At 44.8% G+C, this 22,690-nt stretch overlaps 1 protein-coding gene across 2 annotated transcripts in view; it reads left to right on the top strand.

Annotated features, from left to right (window-relative positions):
• The window catches only part of notch2 (notch receptor 2), a 41,195-nt gene extending 19,747 nt beyond the window's left edge, over positions 1–21,448 (top strand). Inside the window, exons 3-35 of one of the 2 annotated variants that reach the window (XM_084920568.1) lie at positions 4,008–4,282; positions 4,956–5,163; positions 5,305–5,438; positions 5,781–5,903; positions 6,337–6,570; positions 7,046–7,201; positions 7,284–7,472; positions 7,712–7,825; positions 7,951–8,064; positions 8,150–8,383; positions 9,833–9,943; positions 10,064–10,256; positions 10,496–10,641; positions 10,867–10,980; positions 11,100–11,219; positions 11,371–11,523; positions 11,754–11,982; positions 12,122–12,323; positions 12,677–12,830; positions 13,014–13,198; positions 13,308–13,440; positions 13,672–13,923; positions 14,020–14,132; positions 15,071–15,591; positions 15,680–16,012; positions 16,118–16,260; positions 16,361–16,568; positions 16,769–16,853; positions 16,938–17,091; positions 17,167–17,480; positions 17,561–17,708; positions 17,928–18,025; positions 18,325–21,448. In XM_084920568.1, coding sequence (XP_084776694.1) covers positions 4,008–4,282; positions 4,956–5,163; positions 5,305–5,438; positions 5,781–5,903; positions 6,337–6,570; positions 7,046–7,201; positions 7,284–7,472; positions 7,712–7,825; positions 7,951–8,064; positions 8,150–8,383; positions 9,833–9,943; positions 10,064–10,256; positions 10,496–10,641; positions 10,867–10,980; positions 11,100–11,219; positions 11,371–11,523; positions 11,754–11,982; positions 12,122–12,323; positions 12,677–12,830; positions 13,014–13,198; positions 13,308–13,440; positions 13,672–13,923; positions 14,020–14,132; positions 15,071–15,591; positions 15,680–16,012; positions 16,118–16,260; positions 16,361–16,568; positions 16,769–16,853; positions 16,938–17,091; positions 17,167–17,480; positions 17,561–17,708; positions 17,928–18,025; positions 18,325–19,776 — 7,342 coding nt within the window. In that variant the 3' untranslated portion in view covers positions 19,777–21,448. The remainder of the gene's footprint in view (positions 1–4,007; positions 4,283–4,955; positions 5,164–5,304; positions 5,439–5,780; positions 5,904–6,336; positions 6,571–7,045; positions 7,202–7,283; positions 7,473–7,711; positions 7,826–7,950; positions 8,065–8,149; positions 8,384–9,832; positions 9,944–10,063; positions 10,257–10,495; positions 10,642–10,866; positions 10,981–11,099; positions 11,220–11,370; positions 11,524–11,753; positions 11,983–12,121; positions 12,324–12,676; positions 12,831–13,013; positions 13,199–13,307; positions 13,441–13,671; positions 13,924–14,019; positions 14,133–15,070; positions 15,592–15,679; positions 16,013–16,117; positions 16,261–16,360; positions 16,569–16,768; positions 16,854–16,937; positions 17,092–17,166; positions 17,481–17,560; positions 17,709–17,927; positions 18,026–18,324) is intronic. The other variant, XM_084920570.1, reaches the window with a different exon arrangement.
• The last annotated feature ends 1,242 nt before the right edge of the window (positions 21,449–22,690 follow it).

Raw genomic sequence — 22,690 nt, 5'->3', positions numbered from 1 at the left:
GGATTAGGAGCGAAGGAGGTGGGGGATATTACGTGAGTTTGTGAGAAACAGTCCAGCCTTCATTGCTCACTGAAGTCCTCACGGCTACGGAGGTCAGCGTGAGGTAGAGGAGGAGGAGGAGGAGGAAGAATACGAAGAAGAGGAGTGGAGGGAGCGAGAGCGAGCACAGGATGGGGGTGCTAATGTGAACCAGCTGTGGAAACCTGACACCTCGAGAGTGGGTTAGAATGAGATCTGGAGGAGTGAGAAAGACAGGGAAAGAAGGGCTGCAGGAAACTTGGAGCAGTAGGGGAAAGCTGGAGAAAACAGGAGGGACGGAGGCCTCGTGGAGCAAAACAAAGAATCCATTAATGAACTGCTGCTGTGTTGTTCATGAAAGCAGAGCTCGCCGTGTTAGTAAAGGTGTCCTAATCCCTAACTATGTTCTGTTGTGCATATGGAAATTTGTCAAAGGCTCACACTGCGGTTTGTGTTTTTAGGGACAGACCCGTTTGTCAGTGCATTGTTATCTTTTTCTCAGCGAGGCACCACTCCCTGTCAATAATGGGAATCATGCACAGCCTTGTCTGTTTGCCTCAGGCTCAAGTGAAACAGCCAGGGGCTAATAATGAGCACTCTATGTGGCAGTGAAACCTGAAGGACAGGGTAACATTTCCTGACGCTATAGCATTTGGTTCTATCAACACTGGTTAGATAGCACCAGTTGAATTTAATAGAACTCACCATGCGTCATCCCTGTTTAGGAATTTTCACAAAAAAGGCAAATCACTTGGGTGGGGGTTAACATTTTTTCAAACAAATATTGCTTGTGTACTGAAGTAAGAGCCATTTGAAACCTCCACCAATGATGCTGAAGTGTGTGGTGCATTATGTCATATTTAAGCCTGTACGCAATCTACACACAACCCTGTTTGAGTTTGGAGTGGAAGTTGTAGGCCAGCCTTTGGCCAGAGCTTTAAACCTGGCAAGGCTGGGAATTACATAGCACGCTATAACTTTGGTATCTCAATATAGAAGCTGTGTGATTCTGGATAAATGAAAGAAAAGCAGAAAAACAGGAAATATTGTTTAATGACTGGTTGTGTGTGTGGTATCACATTTCAATCAGTTGGCTTTTTCAACCATCTAAAACCATTTTGATTAGCTCCATGATGACAAGTCATGAACTAGTCATGATTGGCATGTTAATCTGCATACTTAGTAAAAATATTCATATTTGGCACATATGTAGTGATGACACATCACCAAAGACGGTGGTACAATTTTTATTGGCAAATTCACATAATTTTAAAATAAGCTGTTTCCACCATCAGTGTATAAAACAAACCCGTGGTTAACAAAGTTGTTTAAATAAAGCTCAAACTGGGCTACGATTACATTAAAGGAGAAGTGTTGGATTTCCCTAGACCTTGTATCACCCCCAAGTTTTAACAGTAAAGATGTGTAAAAAGTTCAGAGTGAAACATAAACCTGGCATTAATCTGGACACGCTTTTCTTTGTGTGACAGCCCGCTAACGTGATGTATGTCCGAGGGCAGACAGCCGTGTCATTACTTTGGGAGAGGTGGGCGGAGAGGTTGTCTGGGAGAAGAAAGAGCAGTCCTAATTCCCAGGACGGCCGCCTTGTTGTGATATCGCGAGCAGGCCGCGGGGAGGGACGTCTCTTTGTTTGTGTGTTTTTGTGTGTGTTGTTTGAAGGCATGTGTTTTGGAGCGTGTAGGGGTCGCAGTACAAACACACTGATACTGCAGCAGAGACGGACAGGGTGGCTATGCCTAATTTGTCTACTACTACGCTAATCTATTATCTCATCTGCCCAATTAATAAAACATAAAAAAACAGAGTGTGTGCAAACAAAAGACAAAAGGGGAATTTGTTCATCTCTCTCTTTCGGTAATAACCATATGATACTTACAGCTTTATTCTGACGCTGTTGTTCAGCAAATCACCTGAAAGTTTGTCTCAAATCGAGTGAATGTTTTATGTTTTGGGCTCATGAGTGCACAGGCATTTTTGTAATGAAGGTACAGGGTGATTATTAGCACTATGTGGCTCATTGATGTGTTTTTAATAATTCTGGTGGACAGTTCAGGTGTTTATATTATGTGTAGTTTGGGATTAGTTCAGTTAAAAAAATATATATGAGCGTTTTGCTTGATATGTTCAATTTAGTATATTTTTAAAATCTGTGTACACAGCGCACTTATTATGCACTGCATTTGTGAACCGTTTAGTGTTTGAGTGGGAACGTTTTCTCAGATGTTGTTTGTCATCTTTGGATGATTCACATGTTATACCAGCCAGAAGTTTCACAGATGCGATTGATCTGTGAGACTTTATGTGGCATGATTCATGACTCTCCTGTTTTCCCATGCTCTCACAACCTAATATCTTCAAGCTGCCTTGGGGTGGAGCGGCCAGCAATAAATAAGTCAGACTGTGATACTAAAGTGCAAGTAATTCCCCTCTACACTGTCTCATCCGATCTTTATGTGGGTCACAACACAAATCTGTAGTTCTTCCATTTATATATCATCCTTTAAGTTGAAATTGTCGAGGATGTTTAAGTCTTTCTCTTTTTTAAAAAAAAAAACTAGTAACACGTTTCTGCATGTGTGGTGTTGGATACTCGGTGGTGTATCTCTGCTGTCCTTTTTGTGTTACCTGAGCCCCTCTGGGGAGGCAGGATTAGAGGCCTCAGTAAGAGGCAGCGGGTTGCTCTGTTACCCTCAGTCCCCAGGTGGTGTGTCTGTCACACGCAAGAAGATGACATGAAAATAGCATACACAGGAAATTGTCTGACTTTTTTTTTCTTCTTAGCAACAGAATAACACTTATGATCAAGTACTGTCACACATGGAGAAGTGCTAAGTGAAAGTGGGTGGGACTGAAAAAAACAGAGGAATAGAAAGTGACGAAGGGAACATTATCTTTGATAACATGCCTAGCTGACTTATTGCGTAATACTGTAATTTTTTCTCCTCGCTGCTCGGCATGCAGCTGAATCACTTTACTGAAAAAAGGAGAAAACATGAAATCGAAAGAAAGGGGTGGTGAAGAAGAGAGGAAAAAACACACACACACATTTTGCAGACCAAATGTGGTGGTAATTTAAATAAGTCAAGCATTCTTGCCCATACTGTTGCCTGTTTGTCTGTTATGTATCGTTTAGCCCTCTGTCCAGGTTATTGCTAGCGCTTTCCACTTGTTGTTTTCAGTTTCTGCCATGCTGCAGTCAACAACTTCCAGATAACTCCACCTCACATCCTTCTGCTTCTGAACTTCTCCTTTGTCATGAATGACCCCAGTTTAACCCTTTGACCAAACCCAGCTTCTGCCTTTTTTCTGAGTGGGGTTTATGGGGAAACAGCTCTGGGGCTAGAGCACTTCCTTTAGTTATCTTAAGAGTTAGTCTGTCAAGACACAAAAAAAACCCCATTCAAAATGGCTTTACATGTCTCCTGGGTTAAGGGCATTAAACCAGCACGGTGCATACTAAGTGTTAAAAGTCTGAAGCATCTAAAAAGCTATTTTCTCTTTATGTACAGCCACACATTTTGCTAATACTCCTACTAAGGGATGTGGTTTCCCGCATTCTGTTATGTAGATCATTATACAGAAATGGAAAGACAGTGTATTAGACAGTAGTGTTTACTTGTGCTGGTTTATTTGTTTCTTTGATGTGTGTGTGTGTGTGTGTGTGTGTGTGTGTGTGTGTGTGTGTGTGTGTGTGTGTGTGTGTGTGTGCTACATGACTCCTATACAGCTGTTACCCTCAGCGCTCTATCAGTACTCTCAGTAGTAGTCGTCTGATGTGGTGGATTACATCCACCTGAGTGAAACTCGCCCTTTTGTTTTGTTTGTTTGCGCTGTCAGGTTCACATGCTTATTTGTCTTCTTGTTAAGCTCATCTGTTTGTTGTATTGTCTGTATTGAAGGCCGATAAGCTTTCAGTTTTGAATGTTTAACCTCTTCCATCACTGATTTGTGTTTTGATGTGTGTCCAGGTGTGCTCCCGGCTTTCTGGGGGAGTACTGCCAGCACAGGGATCCCTGTCAACCCGGCTTCTGCCAGAATGGCGGCAATTGCACTGTGACCATGTCACTTGGTGTGCCTGTACCGGGTAGTGCCACCTGCTCCTGCCCTCTTGGTTTTACTGGACCGCACTGCCAAACTACCCAGAACTCCACGTGTTACCCACACAACCCCTGTGAGAACCAAGGTCACTGTACGCTGCTGTCGCTTGACGAGTACAAGTGTGAGTGCCCGGTAGGATGGGCAGGTAAGCTCCCGTTTGATCGTCTCTGCTCTTTCAAGAGCCTGATGCATTTTTTTAAACATCCCGTATGACTGTTATAACCAGTTATAACTTTTGGGTCTTTGAAAGATATTAATAATCTCTAATCACGTCACCACCCTCTGAGAGTCATGAGTGTCATAGCTCCGCTGTGCTGAATAGGAAGTGAGATCCAAAGAGCTAAATGTTAGTTGTTCATCCATGCTGCATTCATGAACATCCAACATCATGCTTCGTTTCAAGCAAAACAACAGATTTATTACACATTTCCACTTCAAAGCTTCCTTAATTATATTCATTATATCTTTGCTCACACAAATACAGATGTGTTATTATTTTTTTATTATACATTCCACCTGTCACACTTTGCTGTGACATATATGATTAGATCTAACTCTCAATTCCTTTTTTCTTTTTACTCCAGAAGTACAAACCAAAATACATGTCAACGCAAGTTATTCCCGACACCCCCAAATCATCTATCAGTGATTTATTTTTATATTCAAGAAATTAAACGATATCAATAAAATTCTGAACCTTAGTTACTAAACATAGAACGTGGAAAGTTTGCACGCTGCTTTTCTTCTGATTTTTAGGCTGCGTTTCTCGATCGGTGACCACTAAATCTCCGCTCTTTGTGCACTCTTGCGTCTTTCAGGAGCACGCTGTGAGTACAAGGACAGCTGTCTCTCTAGTCCATGTGCCAACGATGGAAAGTGCAGCGCTCTCTCCGGCGGCAAATACACATGTTCCTGTCCTCCTGGTTACAAAGGTCCTAGCTGCCTAAATGACACAAATGAATGTGAAGACATGCCTTCCCTGTGCCGGAACGCAGGCCGGTGTGTCAACACCCACGGCTCCTACAAGTAAGAGCCTAGTTTTTGATACCAAATTCAAAAATGCTCACCGTCAACAGGAAACGCTGACATCAAAATGATGTCGCTCTAATTTCTGCTTAAATTTGTGAAAATGATGTTAAGATGTTACCTGCTCTGCCTTTGATGCAGGTGTTTATGCACTCCTGGGTTTACGGGTCGACATTGTGAAAGCTCGTACACCCCCTGCTCACCTTCACCGTGCCTGAACGGAGGCACCTGTCAGCATAACTTGGACATGACCTACTCATGCCACTGCCTTCCCGGTAGGATTTCAGTTTTCGAAATGCAAGCATGAAATAAAATCATTAAAAAAAATGTGCTACCACAGCTGTTATTTATGTATAAATGAAAGTAGGTTAGTGTTTCTGAATTGTTACACTATGGTGTTTTGTGTGCAAATAGTCTGATGTTGTTGGCTCTGTCATATCTGACACGCAGCACTGTCAGAGTGCTACAGTTAGCGGATACATACAACAAATACACACACGTGATGTTTATATAGCACCAGACGTTGTTAGAGGACGGCATTATGCTTCACTGTCTTCCCAAATCAACATTTCATTAAAACCACTAATAATCAAATGTATTTATTTCATGTACGTCAGGTTTCAATGGCACTAACTGTGAGAACAACATCGACGACTGCCCCAATCACCAGTGTGCCAATGGAGGAACCTGTATGGATGGGGTCAATACCTACAACTGTCAGTGTCCTCCAGAGTGGACTGGTAAGGCACTTTCATGTGCAGTTATTTATGTGTGACTAACATTTTCCATATGTGCCACTCTTATCTGTGGTTGAAGATGACCTGAAGTCTGGAACGTCACCTCTCCATCCATAGCAGATTGTTTGAACTGTTTAAAAACAGGTTTTTTTTACATTTTGGCTATGTTTGATTGTTTTCTACACACTTCTGAGGACTGCTAACTCTGCTAACACATTTGCGTGGCATCCACAGCACTTGTGTTTACAAAGTGAATATGCAGGCAGCAGCTTTCTAGGGCTTGTCTGAGTTTTGTAGCATTAATGATTCAAAATTACAACATTTGAGTCCCTCTATGAGGAAAAATTATGTATTTTGGTTCCCTGTCAGAAGCTCAGCATGTTGTAACGTGGCAGGCAAAGGATTAACCTGTTCGTTTTAAATCCCCCCCTCACAGGTCAGCACTGCACAGAGGACGTGGATGAGTGCCGGCTGCAGCCAAACACCTGTCAGAACGGAGGTACCTGCAGCAACCTGCCCGGCGGCTACGTCTGTGTATGCGTCAATGGTTGGAGTGGACCTGACTGCTCTGAAAACATTGATGACTGTGCAACAGCTGCATGCAGCCAAGGCTCCACATGCATAGACCGTGTTGCATCCTTCATCTGCGTGTGTCCTCACGGAAAGACAGGTGGGCGTTCATACGAAACCCTGCACAACGTTAACACTAGTGTAAATAATGGTGCCGTGAGTTCGTACTGAAACTATAGATTTCCTTGACCCTTTCCTTGGTACTTCAGAGAAATGCTGCTTTCTGTGGAACACATCTAACCTTAACTGATGTTTTTCTAAGCACATGATGCCTCTGTTTTTGTTAAAGAATATTGCACATGGAAATGAAACTGAGCTGTTACTCTGTAAAACAGTCTAATTATACCATAGAATATGTTTTTGCATTTTCACCCTGCTGATTAGTCAGCACGGTTTTGGCGTTAGAGCAAGGTAAGCCTCCCCCAAGTAGCAAATTTGCATTGACTTTGTTTTTCTCTGAAACGGGTATATAACCATGTGCAGGAGACTCTCCAGGGACATTTTATCTCACCATAGTTTGCATTAAAGTCTTTTATTTTTTTCACTCATTCGATTTGATGTAATGTTCCCCTCAGGTCTGCTCTGCCATCTTGATGATGCCTGCATCAGTAATCCCTGCAGAGAGGGCTCTCAGTGTGACACCAATCCCATTACTGGTATGTTCAACTGTAACTGTCCACCTGGATATACTGGGCCCACCTGCAACCACGACAGAGATGAGTGCAGCATAGGTGAGTCTTCTCAGCAAATAAGCTTTAATCTCTGCCAGCCTCTGTTCTCTGCTGTTATTTATATACCTCTGCTGTTTACCAGCAGGCACCAACCCCTGTGAGCACGGTGGGCAGTGTGTGAACACTGATGGTTCCTTCACCTGTAACTGTGTTCGAGGCTACGCGGGTCCACGCTGTGAACAAGACATAAACGAGTGCGCGTCAAACCCTTGCGAGAATGACGGCACTTGTCTGGATCGTATCGGGGAGTACACCTGCATTTGCATGCCTGGTAAATTTCTTGTAATTTTTTTAAATAATGTTATATTTTAACACAGCAAAATGTGAAAATTGACACACATGAAAATTCTGTTTTATAGTCAGAAACGGGTCATTTTGCATTTAACCACAAACCTTAAAGTAAATAACAGCAGTGTCATCCACTTAAAGTTTGCTCTGTGTCCTTGATCCATGACCTTCAGTGTTTTTGTTGTTGCGAAATTGTATAGTTGTTTCTGTGTACTTGTGCAGGATATGAGGGGAATCATTGTCAGCTCGAGGTGGATGAGTGTATGAGCTCGCCCTGCCTGAACAGAGGCAAATGTCTCGATCAGGTCAGCGGCTTTATCTGCGAGTGCCCAGCAGGTTGGTACACCTTCAGCTGTGTTAGTGCATTCCCCTGACTCATTTCTGCCGACTGAACCTGTTTTTAAAAACTAAACCTTTAATGAATCTTATCAATATATTAATTTTGTTTGTTATGTTTCTAGGCTTCAGTGGGGACATGTGCCAAATAGACATAGACGAGTGTTCCAGCACGCCCTGTTTAAATGGAGCCAAATGCATCGACCGACCTAACGGATACGATTGTGAATGTGCTGAAGGTAAACGGAAATTGCAACATGTTTTTGACCCAGAAAGTAGTCGCTGAAAGTCAGTTCAGAGAGTAAGAAATTCCCCTCTACCCAGGCTTCACCGGTCTGCTGTGTGAGGAGAACATCAATGACTGCGAGCCAGATCCATGCCACTACGGTGTGTGTCAGGATGGTATTGCCACCTACACCTGTAAGTGCAATCCTGGATACACCGGCTCTATCTGTAATATCCAGCTCAACGAGTGCCACAGCAACCCTTGTCAGAACCAAGGACGATGCATTGACCTCGTTAACACCTACAGTTGTCGCTGTCTACCTGGAACCACAGGTAAGTACTGAGTGTGCTGCAAAGATTCTCCAGAATCTCATTTAATGGTGCAATGTGATAGAAATTGTATCATGTGATATGTGGAACAAACACTGTGACGTTATTCATTGAGAAAAGCTTGAGAGAAAATGAAGTGTGATGAAAAGTCATTCTGAAACACGATAGTGTGGTCACCAAAGTACAAAGGAATGTAATCATTAGAGCGGTTAAAATAGTTGTTAGTCTCTTAATGGCAGTCGTAGTTGCAGCAGTAGCCGTTCACACTGAACAGTTTTAGTTCTCATTCCTCATACAGCATTTTTAGAAGTATAAATGAGCTCTAACTGTGCTTCTGAGCATTTCTAAATAACCTATTTCACAAATGCTGTTTAAGTCCAAAGTCGTGTAATTGAGTCTTCTGGTGACTTGCTTAAATTGAATGAAAAGATCCCGGTCCCTCACATCTAGAGCCTCTCGTGTAGTTTGAAGTCTACAGTATTCTTCAGTGTAGCAGTCACAAGTCTCGGTCAGGCGGTTAAGCCCACGTTGCTTTCTGGATTAGTAAGATCTTCATTGTGTTTTTACCACCCCAAGGCTTGGTACTGAAGTCTTGCATTCAGGCTTCATTCTGTCACTTCCGCTCTTCTCAAAGTGTTTTTGTTATTTTGTTCTCCTTCACTCTGTTCACATTTAATCATCATTGCTCTAATGCTAATCACTGATGTCACACTTTAAAGCACTCCTGTGGTCTAGTAAAAAAAAAATAAAAATAAATAAATAAATAAATAAATAAATATATATATATATATATATATATATATATATATATATATATATGTGTATATATATATGGTCATATTTTCTCACATATTGCTAAATTCCTTTTTTTCTCTGGTCTCTTACCCCCCCTGGTGGTAAATGACATTCTGTCTATCTGCATTTGAATGGAAGGAACAAGGTTTTTGGTACTGATCAGTACAGTATCTGTGAAGAGAAAAATTATTGCATTGTCCAAGTTAGTTTTAAAATTTGTCTGTCCTCTACGTGCAAGCAGTCGGTGACTGTGGTGAAGAAGAGCTTCGCGGAAGAGACTTTGAGCACAACCGAGTTCAGTGTGAGGGGCATATAGAGACCACATGTAAAAGGACGATAAACAAACTTACCTGATAGCAGTTTAGCTTTTTAAAATCCATATATACTTGTGATCAAAGGCTGCCGCACAGAACATGAAGTCTGCTGGGTGTGCCGGACGTCCCAAAACTGGTCTCAGGCTAAGTCACAACAGCCAGCTGGTTCAAAGATCGTAGATTTTATAACAGCTGCTCATCGACTTTTCCTCTAATGCAACTCCTTACTCGCATTAATCATCAGATTCTTTTATTGTGCCACTTTTATATATTCTAGTGAAAGGATAAACTCTTAAACCCGACTGTTGTTACACGACTTTGTCTTTGTGTACTTTCTGCTCAGGTGTGAACTGTGAGATCAATGAGGACGATTGTGCCAGCAACCCCTGCGTTCATGGAAAGTGCCAGGATGGCATCAACAAGTACAAATGTGTTTGCACCCCGGGATATTCAGGTACGTTTTTGCCTCATGAACATGTATAAAAGGCCTCAAAGCTAAGGCAGGATAAAGTGGCCCGAAATCATCACGTGCCCTTTTGATGCTACTAATTACCTTTAACTTGTTCTCTAACAGGAGTAAACTGTGAAGACAACATTAATGAGTGCATGTCAAATCCATGTTTGAGCGGGGGAACCTGCCAAGACAAAGTCAACGGGTTCCACTGCCTTTGCCCACCCGGCACCCACGGCCCTCTGTGCCTCTCTGGTAAAGACCATTGTGCTCATCAGCCTTGTCAGCACGGACACTGTGTCGAACAGCAACACGGGTAAGTTATGTCTATACTGGTGTTTTGTGTTTTACATTATTGGGATAAGATACAGTCATTTTTATTATAGTGGGAATTTCATCCAATTAATTTTCTCACTATTGATAATTTGCACTTACTTCAGATAGATATGCAGGCATTGTTTTTTCCAGCATGTCAGCATTTTTAAATTTAACATCTCTTCACATATATATGCAGGAGCTAATGCTGTTACTGTGACATCTTTCCTTTGTGTGAAGGTACCGCTGTGAGTGTCAGGCTGGCTGGGAAGGACAGCACTGTGAGCTGGAGAAGAATGAGTGTCAGTCAAACCCATGTCTTAATGGTGGCTCCTGTGTGGATCGACACAACGGCTACACCTGTCAGTGCAAACTTGGCTTTGGAGGTAAAGCCACCGCTATCTTTCGTTTTATATAAGAAGTATTTTAAAAATCTCCTCCAGTCCTTTCTGAATTGATGCACAGTGCAGAGGTTCCTTTTCGCACCTGTGTCAAATGCCTGTGCTCAGAGAAATTTCCAGATTCAGCAGACTCGGTTTCTGTTGAGAAACTTTGCCGATATCAGCAAAACATCAAGTCTGACACGTTATTGTTGACTCCTCTTTGATCAGGTATTAACTGTGAGAAGAACATTGATGAATGTGCATCTGGCCCGTGTCTGAACCAAGGCGTCTGTTTAGATCTAGACAACGGCTACACCTGTCAATGTAGTCTGCCGTTCACAGGTCAGTGATGGCACATTTACTCGCTTGTAATGTCACAATTTTAAGCTGCTGTCTAGATATCACTTTGGAGAATATTTCCATATGCATGTTTTGATTATTACAAATCTCTGTGAAAATAGGTAAACACTGTGAGGTGGAACAAGTTCCCTGTGCCTCCCATCCATGTAAAAGGGGAGGTGTGTGCCACCCAACTCCAGATTACACCTCTTTCACCTGTCGATGTCCTAGTGGTTGGGAAGGTATGTGTTCGTCGGCATGCATTTGTGTGTGTGCTTGATGATGGCTGTCAGCCGTAATATTAGAACTACATTTCTAATATTACGTATCACCGCTGAAATTTTGCCGTTCCAACTGTTTTTGCTTTTTGTGTTTTTGTGCACACTTGCGTAGGTGCGCTCTGCAATGATGATGTAAACGAGTGCAAGAACAACCCTTGCAGAAACAGCGGTCGGTGCATAAACAGCCTGGGGAGCTACATGTGTAACTGTCTGTCTGGATACAGTGGACACAACTGCCAGATAAACATTGACGACTGCTCACCGAGTGAGTTTAATTTGGTCACTTTATTGTCTTTGGATCCAATATCATCGTAACTTCCACCAGTCTTTTATTTAATTTAATGACGTTTAAAATAAATAACCATCAGCGGTTATTTAATAATAGCTCATAAAAGCCAAAGGTGCTCATACAGTTTGAGCCGTGCTCAGATGTGTGCTTGTTTATTCAGTGACTGGTTTAGTGAGCCTGTTCCTCCTCTCGTCTGTGTTCTGCAGACCCGTGTCTGAATGGAGGCTCTTGTAGGGACGAAGTCGGGAGTTTCTTCTGTGACTGTCGCCCAGGTTTTGAGGGAAAGCGCTGTGACGTTGAGATTAACGAGTGTGCCAGCCATCCCTGCAGAAACGGCGCCTCCTGCGAGGATTACGTCAACAGCTTTGTATGCAAGTGCCGACCCGGCTTTAACGGCATACTGTGTGAAAACAACATCCCCGAGTGTACTGAAAGGTAAGCGCCCTGTCGACACGAGAGATGCTGTCTCCCAATATGTGCGACCTGAGTACGAATACATACATATTTCTGCATCAGTAAATTTTAAAGACTTTCCCCGCCTAAAGCCCTGTTTTCTTTTTCTTCCTCCGTCCAGCTCGTGCCTCAATAACGGGTCTTGCATCGATGACATCGGTAAATTTACCTGCCGTTGTCATCCGGGTTTTTACGGTGAATTCTGCGAGTATGAGAAGAACGAGTGCGACTCTCAGCCCTGCAAGAACGGAGGCACTTGCACTGACGGTCTGGGTACCTACCGCTGCACCTGTCCGATGGCATACAGTGGACAGAACTGCCAGGTAAGTGTGCAGTGTGGGTCTGCATAATTCTGTAATTCCTTTGTAGGTACAATGAGAGTTGACACATTTTAAAAGGCTAATGGGGTGTTGTCATCACCCCGCTGGGGTGCAGCGTTGACACCAAGTTTGTGAACTTGAGAACGAAGCTACTTATGAGTTTCAAATTGATACCATTGGCGCATCTACTTGGAGACTGCTTCGTTGCTTTCTGTAGAGCCACGACAGGCGGCCTTGTGCACTCAGATCTCTCATATTTGCTGTCTTGTTTTAAACAGTCGATGTCATCGAAGGCACTGTGAGTTGTGCTGGTTTGTTTTTATGAAATGATTTTAAAACCTTCTTTTTGTATGCAGAACTATGTGAACCTGTGCAGCCAGGTGCGCTGCCATAATGGTGGCTCCTGCTCACAGACAGCAACTTCCTGGACCTGCCACTGTCAGCCTGGATGGACTGGACGTTACTGTGATGTGCCCAACCAGTCGTGCCAGGATTTTGCCGCCAGGAAAGGTGAGGAAGTGTTTTTTTGGCAGAGATATCAAGAGTGATAATGACCTACTGTTTATATTATTGCAAGGAAAATTTAAATGCTAAATGTAGCCCGAGGATTTTGTTACCTTCCTGCTTACAGTTTAATCACTGTAGTAGGCTGCCTCTGTACACGGTAAACTCATCATATGTGTTTGGCTGCAGGTCTGCAGTTGGAGAATGTATGCAAGAATGCTGGCCGGTGTGAGAATGTGGGAAATTCCCACAAGTGCCACTGCCAGCCAGGATACACAGGCAGCTACTGTGAAGACATGGTCGACGAGTGTCAGTCAAACCCTTGTCGCAACGGTGCTACATGCAAGGACTATCAGGGAACGTATGAATGCGTAGTAAGTGCACTCTCAGCTTGATATGTGTGCATGTGTTGGCAGGTTTTATGTTCAGGTTCTATATGCAAACAACTGAGCCTAACCTCTGTGTTTTGTTTCATTGTCCCAGTGTAAACCAGGCTACCAGGGGGTGAACTGCGAGTATGATGTGGACGAATGTCACTCTAAGCCCTGTCTAAACGGAGGAACATGCATCAACCTCATCAATCACTATAAGTGCGCTTGCCCACCTGGAACACACGGTACGTGCACATAATAGGAGTTTCGTTTAACAGCTGAGGAAGCTTTAAAGTTAAAGTATGGACAGAAAGTGATGCTAATGTTTGAGGATAACCTTTCCTGCTTCTTTAGTTGTTCTTGACGGGGGAAAGGAAATGTTGATTGGATGTTGTACTTTTCTAAAAAGTTTCTTTTGATGGATCTAAAATTAAAACTGAGAGCAAATTAAATGCTGTCTGTTCTCTATGTCATAGGACTCCAGTGTCAATTTAACGTGGATGACTGTGCCCCCAAGCCTGGCTCTCTGGAGCCTCTCTGTAAGAATGGAGGACAATGTGAAGACGGCGTGGGCGGTTACAAGTGCAACTGCCCGGCGGGGTTCACTGGTGACCACTGCGAGGGGGATCTGAACGAATGCAAGACTCGACCCTGCCACAGTCACGGCAGCCTCGACTGCATCCAGTTGGTCAATAACTACCAGTGCCGCTGTCGCCTTGGATACACGGGTATTTTCACATTAACCTCTGAAAACAACACAACAGCACCACAAGTAATTTTTGCTGTTTTTTTTAAAAGGCGACGAAATGTGTTTGTTTCCTCAGGTCGTCATTGTGAATCCATGGTGGATCTCTGTCTGTCCAGTCCGTGCCGCAACGGAGGCGTCTGCTCTATGAACATGAGCTCGGTGCATGGCTACAGCTGTTCTTGTCCTCGTGTAAGTTTTCTTTAAAGCTGGCTGTTTTCTAATGTAAGCGATCTCCTCTTTATCCCTCATATGGCCTTTACAGCTCTTGTTATTTGCCCGTTGTGCTCATCAGTTTTTAATAACTACTGGTTTCATTCTTATTCCTTAAACACTCCTCCATGAGTTTGTCCTGTAAGTGCTGGTGATAACAGCAAATGGAAAAGGGCAGGCAGCCATAAGGCTAGAGAAAGACGAGCCTTCTCTGTTTTTAATAAAGAAATCCAGATTTTTCTTTGATTATGCAGAAAACAGCAGGGAACAGTAAAAGGCAAAGGTGGTTACCTCCATTCAGCTTCTGAAACTGATCCAGTGTAGAAAATGAATAATGGAATGAATTACTCATGATAATGGTGAGATGCTGTGTTGTAAAGATGACACAACTTCATGTTTCACTCTACATGCTCTTCATTTCACACACCAGCAGGAACATAATACAGCCTGTTTTTCCAGAAATGTAACCACAGGCTACAGATCAGTTATTCTACACATATATAAGTATTGCTGTACTTGGATGAGCAGGGTGAGGGATGACACTGTCACATTTCATAAGCTAGTTTGTCTAAAAAAAAAAAAGCCTATAAAAACGTATAAATTTTAATGATTGTCTTTGATTATGCTGCCATGTAGCTACGGCCACAACAACTGTCACATCTGTGGCGTGTAACATAACAGCAGGTTGGCTGTTTGTCGTTCTTCTGCCTGAACGTCAGTGCGTGTTTTTTCTCTGCACTAACCTCTTGCTCCCTGTCTGTTCTCATGCTTGCTTCAGAGGGCCACACCATGGCTCAGGTACAGTAGAGTAGCAACAGTCTTGTAGGAGAAACTAAATGCTTGTTGTAAAAGTTTGCCTGATAAAGTAATATCTACTGCCTTACTATCACACCTAAACAGCATGTTGTGTTTTATAGGGCTATACCGGGTTGGACTGTGGGGAAATGCAGGACTGTGCAAAACAAGGATGCCAGAATGGCGGGCAGTGTGTGAAGATAGCGTCCGGCCATCTGTATTGTCAGTGCAGGTCGGGCTTCAGCGGGCCACACTGCGAGGTGAGATGTCCGTTGCCCTGCCAAAATGGAGGAACCTGCGTGAAAGACCAGGCATACCCGTTCCAGGTGAGCTGCCGCTGCCCGCTCTACTTCTCCGGACGATACTGCGAGAACAGACAGATTACGCCGACGCCCCGGAGTTGTCCGTACGAAGACTGTGCAAGGCAAGCAGGAGACAACGTTTGTGACGATCTGTGTAACAACCATGAATGTCAGTGGGACGGAGGGGACTGCTCGCTTCAGAGGGAGCCGTGGGGAAACTGCAAGGCCTCTGTTCCCTGCTGGGATCTCTTTAAGAACGGGCACTGCGATAAGGAGTGTGACAACCCCGGCTGCCTCTTTGACAGCTTTGAGTGCCAAATAACCTCAAACTCCTCGTGCAAGTATGTGACTCTCCCCTTGACTCTTCTGTAAACATGTGTTTAAAATCAAATCCTTACCTCTTGTTCTTGATTGTGATTTCTATGTAAGGTACGACCGGTACTGCGCGGACCACTATGGTAATAAAATCTGCGACCAGAGCTGCAATACGGAGGCTTGCAGTTGGGACGGCCTGGACTGTTCTGACATTCCTGCCAATTTTGCGGGCGGCACACTGGTTCTCGTGGTCCGCCTGCAGCCTAAGGAGCTGCTGGGAGACCTGAGGGGCTTCTTGCGCTACCTAGGAGCTCTGCTGCACACCAACGTTCAGGTGAAGCTGAACGAAAACAACGAACCAATGGTTCTGCCGTACTTCGGAGCACCGAAGGGACAGGGACAACATGCCCAGAGAAGCAAGCGGGAGCTGCACAAGGAGGTTATTGGGTAAGGATACGACAGATGTGTAATTTCTTGTCTGTGCACTTCTTTGCCAAATGAATCACAAATTTCTTGCTTACCAGCGACTGAATTTCACTTTTAATTGCACAGCTCCGAGGTGCACCTGGAAATAGATAACCGCAAATGTTCCCAGAGCCCCTCTCACTGTTTTTCAAGCACAGACGAAGTCGCTTCCTTCATTGCAGCAGCCCACATCAAGGCTGACCTCCCTTACCCTCTAGTGTCTGTTGACAGTAAGTAAATCTGTCATTCAGAAATGAATGGAATATAAGTGCTTTATATCCATTTTCAACCTAAAACCTCTGTATTTACACTTGTCTTTGTACCATTCAGGCATTTCTTCCCCACCTCCACCTCCAGCACAACCGCTGATGTATCTGATTGGAGTGGCAGTGGTGGTTATTCTGCTCATCCTGGTGCTCGGGATGCTAGCAGCCAAAAGGAAACACAAACACGGCGTGCTGTGGCTGCCTGACGGCTTCATGGCTGCTACAAATGACAAGAGGAGAGAGCCTGTTGGACAAGATGATTTTGATATGAAGTGAGTTCACGTACAAATGAACACCGTGTGCGTAAAACAAGGTGGAGAGGTTGAATGTGCTCAGGTGAAATACATGCTGTAATGCAAGAAGGTTGTTGTTGAAATGACCGCAATGAGCTTTCAGGGGACCGTAGAGTATGACACAGATACAAGCAGGATGAGAGTCATTGTCTTCTAAGCTGCTTTTGTTTCTATATCAGGAATTTCAAGACTGATGGAAGCATGATTGATGGAAGTCAAAGTCAGAGATGGCTGGAAGACGAGGCTCCATCCAAGAAACCGAGAGTAAGTGAACAATAATGACTTTGGCGCATACGGAAAGGCTTTGGTCTTTGTGAGTTTCACTCTGAGATCTGTTGCTTTTTATAGACTGAAGACAAGCCCTTGCTGCCCATCGCTCTGGACGGAGGTGTAGATCGAAGAGAGTGGACCCTGCAGCATCGCAAAGCTGCTGACATCAGCCTCACTCCTCCTCAGGCCGACCTGGACACTGATTGTCTGGACGTTAACGTGAAGGGACCCGGTGAGGGGAACAAAAACCTTTAGATTTGATAATTTTTCAAAAATCTGTCTCGCTAATGAATCTTCACTCTTTCAGACGGCTTCACGCCGCTGATGCTGGCATCACTGCGCAGTGCCGCCCCGGACTGCAGCCTGCATGGAGAAGAGGAGGAAGAGAGCGGAGATGAACCGGGACCGAGCGTCATCTCGGACCTGATCTCTCAGGGCGCGTCTTTGATTGCTCAGACCGATCGTACCGGAGAAACCGCTCTTCACCTGGCTGCCCGCTACGCCAGGGCCGACGCCGCTAAGAGGCTGCTGGACGCCGGAGCAGATCCAAATGCCCACGACAACATGGGGAGGACACCGCTGCACGCTGCTGTGGCGGCTGACGCTCAGGGAGTCTTTCAGGTGAGATGCCTCTGCGATCTGGTGCAGATCAGTGTGACGGCCAGTCGCGTTTTGTTCACTGTGTCTTTGCACCCTTTCAGATTCTGATCCGTAACCGTGCAACGGAGCTGGACGCCAGAATGAACGACGGCACAACTCCACTGATCCTGGCGGCCAGGCTGGCTGTGGAGGGCATGGTGGAAGAGCTGATCCACTGCCACGCTGACATCAACGCTGTGGACGACCACGGTCAGAAAACTAATCCTCTTCTTTGTCTGAAGCTTTTCGTATTTAATGTGTGAATAACTTCAATAAAGAATGTGAGTTTTAATGTAGTATGTTAGCAGGACAAGCATATCCCAACGCAGGGACTTGCTGCGTTTACATTATTAGCTGTAATTTTAGCAGTAATAATAGTTTTCTGGCTAATGCGGCTCTGGTTCTTCTCTCATCTTCCCATCATTTTAGGTAAATCTGCTCTGCACTGGGCAGCTGCAGTCAATAATGTGGAGGCTACACTTGTGCTTTTAAAGAACGGAGCCAATCGTGACATGCAAGACAATAAGGTGAGATGTTTTGTTTTCATGTGCTGATTATAAATCACAACAAACACAAGGACAGTTATGAAATAGAGCTGTAAAGAAAAAATAGCAGACTTTATTTGCAGAAACATATTTTCTCCTTAAAATCTGTCAAAGATTTAAAAAGCTGCTCTGTGTTTGTTGGTGTCGGCTGTCTGACACACCCTGTATGGGTTAAACTGACCGTGTAAACAAACTGTGGAGCCGGTCCTGCTTTTCCTGTTTGTTCGTATTAAAATAGGAGCTCCTTACGCTGTGCTTACCGCTCCCTTTGCTTCTTTCAGGAGGAGACCCCGTTGTTTCTTGCAGCCCGGGAAGGCAGCTTCGAGGCGGCACAGGTTCTCCTCGACCACTACTCCAACCGCGACATCACTGATCATCTGGATCGGCTTCCCCGCGATACGGCTCAAGAACGCATGCACCACGACATCGTCCGTCTCCTGGATCAGTACAATCTGGTTCACAGTCCCCACAATGGGCCTAATCACATGGGTGGAGGAGGAAACTCATCTGTTATGTGTGGAGCAAATGGAGCAGGCTACATTGGCATGCGCCCTGGACCACAGGGGAAGAAGAGCAGGAGGGGCGGGGGCACAAAAGTAGGAGGTGTTGGTGGAGGGCCCAAAGAAATGAAAGACATGAAGGCAAAGAGAAGGAAGAAGCCTGCAGGAGGAGATGGGGCAGCTGTAAGTGCTGGGGTGGGAGCAGGTAATGGAGGAGGCACGGCAGCAGGAAGCACCAATGGCGTGAAGACAGCAGGAGGCCTTCCAGAGAGCTCCGTCACCATGTCGCCCGTCGACTCCCTGGAGTCTCCTCACTCCTACGCAGGCGACGTTTCCACTGCCGTCTCCACCACGGCAAACTCCCCGCCCCTGCTGAGCAGCCCCACCTCCAGACAGATGCTGCCCCCTGTCAGCCACATGTTGGGACAGCAGCAGACCTGGGTGAGCATGAGCAAACACGGATACAGCCCCATGTTCAGCCTGGTTTCTCATCAGATCCCGGGATCCCACCCCGGCATGGCCCAGCACCACGGCCAGGGTTGCGGCGTCGGGCTGACCCCCATGAACGTCACCGTGACCAGGGAGCAGCTGCCGCCCATCGTCACCTTCCAGATGATGACTCCCGGAGCAGGCCAGACCATGCTGAAGCAGCCTCAGCAGGGGCAGGTGCAAGTCACGCAGTCCCAGGGTCAGAACCAGACTCAGAGTCACTCCCAGCAGGCTCCGGGGCACCTCCACTGCACCCCGGGGATGATATACCAGATCTCTGATCAGATGGCCATGGCTCACGGGCTCCCTCACACCCTGCAGCACCCACACACTGTCGGCCACGGAGGCCACGCAGGGATCGAGGGCCAGTCTCGGGCTCTGCCCTCATACCCGACCATGCAGAGCCCGGTGGATAAATACCCAACGCCTCCCTCGCAGCACAGCTACACCACAGCGGGCTCGGAGGGCACCACGCCCAGCCACTCTGCCCACCCGCCCAGCGAGCACCCGTATCTCACCCCCTCGCCGGAATCCCCCGACCCCTGGTCCTCCTCTTCCCCGCACTCCAACTCGGACTGGTCCGACGTCACCACCAGCCCCACCCCTCTGGGGAACTCCCACCACACACTGCCGTCATCACACCACACACACATTCCAGAGCAGGTGCAGCTGCAGCCGCAGTCGCAGCAGATGCCGCAGGCGTCTCAGCAGCCTCAGCTCGGAAACATGCAGGTGTTTGCGTAGGCGGAAGAGGAAGAAAGCAGAAACCGACTGACTTTGGGGCTTCTGTGTACTCATAGTAACACAATCAGTACGTTCTCACGTCTGCCTTTAATCCCTTATTCTTCTATAATAATCAATCACCTCTTATGTTATCTTCTCTTTGTACTTCAGAAGACTCTGTATAGTTTCTTAAACATTTTTGAGTAAAAGTCTTTTGGAGTTTTTCTCTGATCGAGTTCTTCTAAGTCCAGTGAGGCAGCCTTTGCTCTCTGCTGGCTGGATCGAGACTTTTCATGTTTTGGCACCAAACACATAAACTGATCATCGAGGAACTTCTGACCAGCTGGTGCGGGATTAAAAAAAGACCGGCGAGAAAAGACTGGGCACTTCCTGCATTGAGATCGTCCGTCTCTGTTCAGTGTACTAAACCTGCCAGTACTAACACCTCATTGAAACCATTCACTTTAATACGATGGGTCATATTCAGTGGATATTTTTACTCTCAAAGGAAAACCACGTTTGTTGCATTCGTGCTTTCGCTGGGTTAAAGGGGAGCTGCACTGAGAGGCTGCTGTACGATCAGAAAGAACAACAAGTGCATGTAGCAAACGCACGGCGAGGCCTGCTGGGCGGTGCTGCGTGGGTCTGCGCTCGTCATGTGAAAGTTTTCAAAGTATTTCAGAGGTTTGATGAAAGTAACACCTGCTAAACATCAAATATCTGCCTGCACACTTCAAAAGGTCAGAAAATGGAGCTCCACCTGCATGCTGTCGCTGCAGTCCTTGGGTGGTGTAATGAGAGTGTGCGGTTGTCTCTCTGCAGGTGGTACAGCTGTATTTGAGTAATTAATACTGAAAAGCGTACATTAGTTTGTCACCAGATTCAGTATGTTGTATATGAAAATGTACAGACACTCCGAGCATCTTCTGCTCGTTATATCTGAGCTTAGCATGTCTTTTGTTTTGTTTTTATATGAATACGGTGCACACTTCCTGTATAATTCTGAGTCTCGCCGAGGCAAATCGCCACGTCTTTAAAGTGCCTCTGTTATAAATAGCGTCTCTTCCAAAGTTATATAACCATAGCTACAATCAGTGCGTCTCCGCACCTCTAACGGTCGTAAATCGTGCATAGAAGGAGAAAGTCACTTGTCTTCTTTCTTAAGGTCGATGTTGAGCTTTTATGTGGCTGCTGTGTTTAAAACAAAAAAGGACAATCGTTCAGCGTTCAGAAAAATCTCACATACCAAATTTTGTTTTGTCCAGCCAAAAATATGAAACCTGTGTCCAAACTTGTCATTTGTTGTTCTTGTTTGGAAAGTCAGACACACAAAAGCTGCACCTTTCTGCAGAGTTGTATTTGTAGACCCGGCCTGAAAACTCCCCAAATCCACGTTTGTACGAATGTAGGGGCGCTCAGGCATCAGATAACTTTTTTTTGTATGAATCACAGCAGCTCCAGTGCATATGCAAGGTTATGAGGTCATGTCTATATTCTGTATATAAAATGTTTTTTTTTAAGTTTACTGTACTCTTCTCTGTTAACCAAATAGCCCGTAATATACCTGCAATATGAAGTAGTTGTTACCGTGTTTGTGTGTTGTAGAACTAAACCTGATCAAATCTGTTGGATTAAAAAAACAAAACAAATGATCAAACGAATGCTTTACTGAAATAAAGCCAAGATCTCCACACACGAGTGCACGTGCTGTCTTGTCCTGGAGCATCTTCGTGTCTCGGCAGGTTTTTACTGGTGTGTCATTTGCAGGTGGATTTTTTTTAGGGCCTCCATGTTAGACCTGGTAGATGTAGCATCGTGTTTTTTGCTCGGCCTGGTAAATCTGCCATTTCTGAAGGTTAAACTTGATTCAGAGGCTTTATTGTTTTGTACTAATTGATTCAGGCTTCATCTGCATGAATCATCTTGGTAAGCGGTAAATGGATGGTATTCATATAACACATTTCTGTTCCTACTGAGCACTTAAAGCCACGTGTATACAGTGCTTTTCTTTATGCACACATGGATGCTCTTTAATCCCTCCTCAGACGCACAGTGCAGACGTTGTACTGCCAATAAAGCACAAAGGTTTGCACAGTGCCTGGGATTTGGATAGAGTATTTTCATATAATTCACATGTATTTATGTACTGTTGCATCACTACATAAATACACCAAAGAAGCCAAACTGAGTCATTTCTGTCCTTTAAATCTGCATTTGAAACTACAGCAGTGTCTCTGGGTACTGCTCCGCAGGTCAAAGGCAGAAAATTGGACATGCAATGCCTACAGATAATTAAGTTATAATACTTTTGCTTTTTACAGTTACACAGATCGATTGAAAACACGATTGCATGTAAATGAGGCATTTGTGAAATGCTCATAAACAGGGGCCCAAACATCAGATAATAAACACAAAATACAGCATTTTGAATTTTATATAACCAGGAAGAACAAAAAGACTTTACGCACAAATCCATGCAACAAGTACAAGATATGAAAATAAAACACAGAAACAATCAAAATGTATAAGCTGCACTGTCAATAAAGGATGAATACCTTAAACAAAGGAAATATTAACACGGCCTGAAGTTACTGCATCCAAGTCATCTATAATCACCTTACATTCCTGAAGTTTTAGTTGATTCTGCAGATTATTCAAGGAAGGCGCTGCAAACCTGAATTCAGTGCGAACCTTTGGGACAGATGAGTGGATCCTGGGACTTTGTAACTTCCAACATTTCTCTGCTGAATACAAACCAAGAATAGGCTTTTAAATAAGAAGATCTCAGTGGTGGTGACATGATCACTGGTGTAAAGACAGATTTAGAGAGCCTGCAGAGGTCTGTGGACGTCTGTAGGTCACAGTAAAACTTGTAAGATATTAAGTGTGTATTTCTTTTCCTCTGTGTTATATGTGTGTCTCTCCGTGTGGCATT

Source organism: Perissodus microlepis, chromosome 23, assembly GCF_051167445.1.
Source record: "Perissodus microlepis isolate ML-2025 ecotype Zambia chromosome 23, ASM5116744v1, whole genome shotgun sequence".
Classification (NCBI taxonomy): domain Eukaryota; kingdom Metazoa; phylum Chordata; class Actinopteri; order Cichliformes; family Cichlidae; genus Perissodus; species Perissodus microlepis.
The sequence above is the reverse complement of the archived record's forward strand: the minus strand, read 5'-3'. Positions and strand labels throughout refer to the sequence as shown.